Source organism: Notolepis coatsorum, assembly GCF_963971535.1.
Source record: "Notolepis coatsorum genome assembly, chromosome: 6".
NCBI classification, from domain to species: Eukaryota; Metazoa; Chordata; class Actinopteri; order Aulopiformes; family Paralepididae; genus Notolepis; species Notolepis coatsorum.
Window position 1 is genome coordinate 22516161 of NC_140170.1, and position 7047 is coordinate 22523207.

Consider the following 7047-nt stretch of genomic DNA (forward strand, 5'->3'; position numbering starts at 1 on the left):
GCGATACAAATCTGCCGTGAAGCTTTCCTCTTCATCCACGGGTAAGTTATTATTATTGTCTATTTAAAACTAATATAGTACATCATGCCTATTTTTTTTAAATGATAATAAAATCTTGAAACTTGATTAGTCTTGTTTATTATCAGGGTCCCCCATTTTATTAAAACTAATTATAGTACATTATAGTAGAGTATAGTAGCATAGTATAGTATAAAGTATAGCAGATAGTATAGACTAAAGACACTATTGGTGTCTTTTGATTTGTCCCACAATTACAATAACTATCTCTCTCTCTCTGTCTCCACAATCATGTAGACTGGGTGTGGTACAGACAGGTACCGGTACTTGTGATGATGATGATGATTGATGATGATGATCTAACTATCTCTCTCTCTGTCTCCACAATCATGTAGACTGGGTGTGGTACAGACAGGTACCGGTACTTGTGATGATGATGATGATTGATGATGATGATGATCTAACTATCTCTCTCTCTGTCTCCACAATCATGTAGACTGGGTGTGGTACAGACAGGTACCGGTACTTGTGATGATGATGATGATGATTGATGATGATGATCTAACTATCTCTCTCTCTGTCTCCACAATCATGTAGACTGGGTGTGGTACAGACAGGTACCGGTACTTGTGATGATGATGATCTAACTATCTCTCTCTCTGTCTCCCCCCCCCCCTCTTCTCTCCCAAGAATAGGTAAGGATCGCTTGATTGCAATAAGCAAACACATGTCAGAAAATGGCATGTGCCTTCGCACAAAGAAGCGATCGCCACGCAACAACAAGCATTGCATAAAATATGAAGATATCGAAAAAGTAGTTCAATTTGTGTTGAATTATGCAGAAGATCATGCTGTTCACCTCCCTGGACGCCAGGCACACCAAAAGAACTTTACCGGTCAGCTGTTACCATCTTTCGTCACGAAGGCATCTGTGTGGCGTTTATATACCAAGGCAATGCCAGTTGGTAGGTGTAAGCAAATCTTTGTCAAAGAAATAGGTCAAATAGGTCTTTGTCAAATAAAAACAAAGCTTGAAAATGAATGACATTGTGCTAACGTGTTCTTATTAATCTTTCAGACCAGCGAGCAGTGGGCCTGTCCACATTTAAGTCCCTCTGGAGGCAATTACTGAGTCATATCACAGCAATCAAACCAATGTCTGATCTTTGCTGGGTGTGTCAGAAGAACAATTATCTGGTTAGTGAACATCACAGTGTTATGAACTTTGAACTGCAACTTCTGTATGAAAAGTGTTATACAAATACAGTTTATTATTATTAATATTAATCATCATTTACTTAACTTTTTTTTCTTCAGATTTTCAAAAGTGCCAATCTGCCAGAGGCTGAGAAGTCTGCAAAGCTGAAGCAGCAGGAACAACATCTGGAGCATGTAACCTCCGAGCGGGCTGCCTACAACGCCATGCTTAAAGCCGCCAAGGAGATCGGTGATGGTCTTTCTCTGGGTGGTCATGTGCCACCGGCAAGCAAGCCCTTGACAATGCATTACAGTTTCGACTACGCTCAAAAGGTGACTACATACCAAGCCCTCTTTCACAACCATCATGTTATAATTGTTATAACTACTGCATTGCTCCCTTTTTTTTCTTTCTAAAATCCTTATTCATTTATTGCAGGTGCACTACCCATCAGACCCCCTTCAGCCAGGGCCCATGTACTTCTTGGCTCCACGCAAGTGCAGCATATTCGGTGTTTGCTGTGAGGCGATTCCACGGCAAGTCAACTATTTGGTGGATGAGGGGATGGAGTCCAGCAAAGGTAGCAACGCCGTCATAAGCTACCTGCACCACTTCTTCAAAGACCATGGTCTTGGGGAGACAGATGTTGACCTTCACTGTGACAACTGCAGTGGCCAAAACAAGAACAAGTACATGTTGTGGTACTTAGCGTGGCGAGTGCTACATGGTCTTCACCATCGTGTCAATCTCCACCTGCTGATTGTAGGCCACACAAAGTTTTCCCCGGACTGTTTCTTTGGGCTTCTCAAGCAGCGTTTCAGAAAGACCAAGGTGAACACTCTTGATGAGATTGCAGCAGTCGTAAGGGACAGCTCAGTGGCTGGAATCAACATACCACAGCTAGTGGGAAAGGAAGATGGCACTGTAATCGTGCAGTCCTACAACTGGCAGGAACATCTGGGGCCTTACTTCAAGCCACTGCCACAGATCAAGCAGTACCAGCACTTTAGGTGGGTGTGGTCACTGTGTGTTGTGTATTTACTGTAATTAATTATTCACACTTTAGTGCAAAGAATGTCATTGGCAAATGATACAAATGCATTGATATTGTTATGTGCCCTGTACTAACGTTTCACTTTATTATTGCAGCTTTGATTCCAAGGAACCTGGTGTGGTTGTGGCGAAGATGTCTATTGATGGCGCTGAAACCAGATTCCAGCTGCTCCGTGACGTCCGTGTCCTGCCGCCTATAGATGGACTTCCTGTGCTGCCACCACCGGGACTGGACTCTGCAAGACAACACTATCTGTTCCACAAGATCAGAGAGTTCTGTGATGAGGAAGCCCAGGACATAACATGCCCAGCACCACCAGCCAAAATATCCAGCGGCAGTTCAAAAAGACCACGGTGATCATCTGGAGAGGCCATCAGAACATTGAACATTGACTTTAGCATGTCTATTTTTATCTCGTGTTATTTTAAATGCTAATAAAATCTTGAAACTTGATTTGTCTCTTGTTTATTATCAGGGTCCCTTTCACTACCACACTACAGAAGGTTAACCCTTTCACTACCACACTACAGAAGGTTAACCTTTCACTACCACACTACAGAAGGTTAACCTTTCACTACCACACTACAGAAGGTTAACCTTTCACTACCACACTACAGAAGGTTAACCTTTCACTACCACACTACAGAAGGTTAACCTTTCACTACCACACTACAGAAGGTTAACCATTTCACTACCACACTACAGAAGGTTAACCTTTCACTACAACACCACAGAAGGTTAACCTTTCACTACCACACTACAGAAGGTTAACCTTTCACTACCACACTACAGAAGGTTAACCTTTCACTACCACACTACAGAAGGTTAACCTTTCACTACCACACTACAGAAGGTTAACCCTTTCACTACCACACTACAGAAGGTTAACCTTTCACTACCACACTACAGAAGGTTAACCCTTTCACTACCACACTACTGAAGGTTAACCTTTCACTACCACACTACAGAAGGTTAACCTTTCACTACCACACACATTTTTTAATAAACTATCATGAGTCTTTTCCTCTGGGTGTTGTGTTTGCAGTCACCAGACTCATTGTAATAACAAAGAGCCTCAGACTGGAAAGCTGCCAGGTGTTAATTGCCCTAGAGAGAGGGGGGCCATGGATTACAATGACTTCTGGGTAGTGTTGTAGTTGTTTCACTATTGTCACCGAATAGCCTGCTCGTCTCTTGAAGGCTATTATCTCTGAATACGTTTTGTGATAATCACCATGAATCATAGGAAGTAGCTTGCAAAGTATCCCACCAAAATGTTCAAGTGATGGCTTATTTTGAAGGTATGAATCTGTACTTTCATAATATGTAAAAAAAAAAAATTAAGATTCCCTCAACATGACCCTGAAATCCATACCTGGTCACAAATAGAATTGCCTTGTGTTAGCAAAAATAGCCAAAGTCTCACACTAAGCAGTCTGTTTTTAATGGACTCTGTCAGTTCTGAAAAGCGAGGAACATTCCCAAAACAGATTCAACTTGTCAATGAAAGCCATGTTCTGAGCACTGGAGCCAGGTGTGAAGACTGAGGATTCTACTCAACAGGCCAGTGTGGGAATGGGACCAGAGATAAAAACAGACTTTCCACGTTAACTTAAAAAGTTAAGAAGAAGAATCTTTGGTCAGCTCAGACTGATGGCGAGCTAGCATAGACTGTAAACATAACGAGCATAGACTGTAAAAGATGAGATACTCATGTACATGTCTTACTTTATAGCCTTATGTAATAGAAAAGTCAAACCTTTGGCCAATATCTCATCAAGTGGAATCAGATCCATTCAGGAGGAAAGCTGGGAACCTTTTCCTTCTAAAAGAGGAAGCTTTATGACAACTTGGTAATAGATCTGACCGTTCTGTAGTCGATACAGATCAATGAAATGTAGCTAGTATCACCCTGATAGCGATATTGGGTATATGATCTGTGCATCCCTATATAGGCCTATTCGTTCAACATGTTACTTTCCTGGCAAAAGTGTAGTGTTTGTTACTTTCAAAAGTAATGGTTACAACTAATTACATTTAAATTCTTCTTCTTTCTAGACTCCCTTGCCTTACAACTGTTTATGTGTGAAGAGGAGGTTCCCCCTGAGCAGCAGGAGAGGAGCCCCAGTCTGGACCAGGAGGAGCCAGAGCCCCTACAGATGAAAGAGGAACAGGAGGAACTCTGGACCAGTCAGGAGGGAGAGCAGCTCCAAGGTCTGCAGGAGGCTGATATCATGAAGGTCACATTCAACCCTGTCTCTGTGAAGAGTGAACATGATGAAGAGAAACCTCAGTCCTCGTGGTTTAACCAAATCCAGGACCCAGATCCCCTACAGATTAAAGAGGAACAGGAGGAACTATGTCCAGATCTAGAGGAGTCTGATAGGTGCAAGATGATCTTACATCCTGTGAAATATGAAAACTATAGTGAGAATACTCTGTCCTCACAACTCAGCCAAACCCAGGACCCAGAGCTACAGATTAAAGTTGAACTACATCAAGGGCTGGAAGAAGCAGATTGCTCGAAGATCACAGTAGACCCAGTGAAATGTGAAGATGGTGAAAAGAATGATCAGCCTCTTCAAACCCAAAGGGAGAGAAACGGTGAAGCATACTCTTTACCCAGCACCTCAACTGAACAGATGAAAACAGAACCTGATGCTGAGGACTGTGGAGTATCAGAACCAGCCAGTAACCTAGATCCAGCTGGTGATTTAGAACCAACTAGAGATGGCCAGCTCCTCTCTTCAGACTGTTCGGGAAATGAGACTGATGACAGTGATGATGACAGTCCTGAAACTGAGACTGATGACGGTGATGATGACAGTCCTGAATCTGAGACTGATGATGGTGATGAATGGAAGGAGACTGCAGGGCCAGGTTTGATGACTCTGAAACCAAAGAAGACACAGAAAATACAACGTTTGTCTAACAGCAGTCCTGGGTTCAGAAAGAAGGGAGATCTGAAGATACACATAAATAAGCATATTGGAGAGAAACCATTTAGTTGTTCAGTTTGTGGGAAAGTGTTCGGTAGGAAAGACAATCTTAAGACACACATGATGACTCATACAGGAGAGAAACCATTTAATTGTTCAGTTTGTGGAAAAGGGTTCAGTATGAAGGGAGATCTGAAGAAACACATGAGAACTCATACAGGAGAGAAACCATTTAGTTGTTCAGTTTGTGGAAAAGGGTCCAGTACGAAGGGAAATCTGAAGAAACACATGAGAACTCATACAGGAGAGAAACCATTTAGTTGTTCAGTTTGTGGGAAAGGGTTCATTCAGAAAGAGAATCTTAAGACACACATGATGACTCATACAGGGGAGACACCATTTAGTTGTTCAGTTTGTGGAAAAGGGTTCAGTCAGAAAGGAGATCTAAAGAAACACATGATCAGTCATACAGGAGAGAAACCATTTAATTGTTCAGTTTGTGGAAAAGGGTTCAGTACGAAGGGAAATCTGAAGAAACACATGAGAACTCATACAGGAGAGAAGCCATTTAGTTGTTCAGTTTGTGGAAAAGGGTCCAGTACGAAGGGAAATCTGAAGAAACACATGAGAACTCATACAGGAGAGAAACCATTTAGTTGTTCAGTTTGTGGGAAAGGGTTCATTCAGAAAGAGAATCTTAAGACACACATGATGACTCATACAGGAGAGACACAATTTAGTTGTTCAGTTTGTGGAAAAGGGTTCAATAGGAATCAACATCTGAAGAGACACATGATGAGTCATACTGGAGAGAAACCATTTAGTTGTTCAGTTTGTGGTAAAGGATTCTGTCAGAAAGGAGATATTAAGAAACACATGAGAACTCATACAGGAGAGAAACCATTTAGTTGTTCAGTTTGTGGAAAAGGGTTCAGTAGGAAGGGACATCTGAAGAAACACATGAGAACTCATACAGGAGAGAAACCATTTAGTTGTTCAGTTTGTGGTAAAGGGTTCAGTTCAAAAGGATATCTGAAGACACACATGAGAACTCATACTTGAGAGAAACCATTTAGTTGTTCAGTCCAAGCTCGGAGTAGACTGGAAAAGAAGAGAGAACAGCTCCCAAAACACAATTTGCTGTATAAACAATAGGAACCCCCATATACTTTGTTTTGTGTCACTCCAACACAAAGTGCAGTACAAGTCACACAACACATATTTACACAGATATAAAAAAGATGTCACATAAAAAGGCAGGTCTCTCAAGCAAAGATAAAGGTGTTTTGATGATTTAAACACCTGCAGAGTGGGGGCCTGCCTAACATGCAGAGGCAGCTCGTTCCTGAATTTTGGGGCTGCCACTGCGAGAGCACGGCCCCCCCTAAGCTTCAGCCTGGACTTAGGAACAGACAGTAGGAGCTGATCTGAGGGACCTTGAAGGAACATAAGGTTCCAGCAGGTCCGAGAGGTAGACCGGTGCCAAGCCGTTCAGACACTTGGCCAACAGTAAAATCTTAATTTTGATCCTAAAACGCACAGGAAGCCAGTGGAGGAAAGCCAGTACAGGGGAAATGTGCTCTCGCTTACGTGTTCCAGTTGGCAGATGAGCAGCAGCGTTCTGGACTAACTGCAAGCGAGAGAGGGAGGCCTGACTGACACCAACATACAAGGCATTACAATAATCCAGACCAGAGGTCATAAAAGCATGTATAACATTTTCAAAAACATTGAGATAAAAAAGGTTCGACCTTGGACAGCCTCCTAAGCTGGGAAAAGCTCTTTCCCACAACAACACGTATCTGTTTGTCCATCTTAAGGTCACAGTCGATCTTCAT

At 42.3% G+C, this 7047-nt stretch overlaps 1 protein-coding gene across 1 annotated transcript; it reads left to right on the forward strand.

Moving 5' to 3' along the window:
• Nucleotides 1-728: 728 nt before the first annotated feature.
• Nucleotides 729-6839, forward strand: LOC311229404 (uncharacterized protein; the record flags this gene model as incomplete). The annotated part of the gene is made up of 6 exons (XM_084315488.1): nt 729-983; nt 1097-1215; nt 1336-1548; nt 1655-2226; nt 2366-2542; nt 6809-6839. The coding sequence occupies exons 1-6, from the start codon at nt 746-748 to the stop codon at nt 6837-6839; spliced, it is 1350 nt and encodes a 449-aa protein (XP_084171614.1). The 5' UTR covers nt 729-745.
• Between the last annotated feature and the right edge of the window lie 208 nt (nt 6840-7047).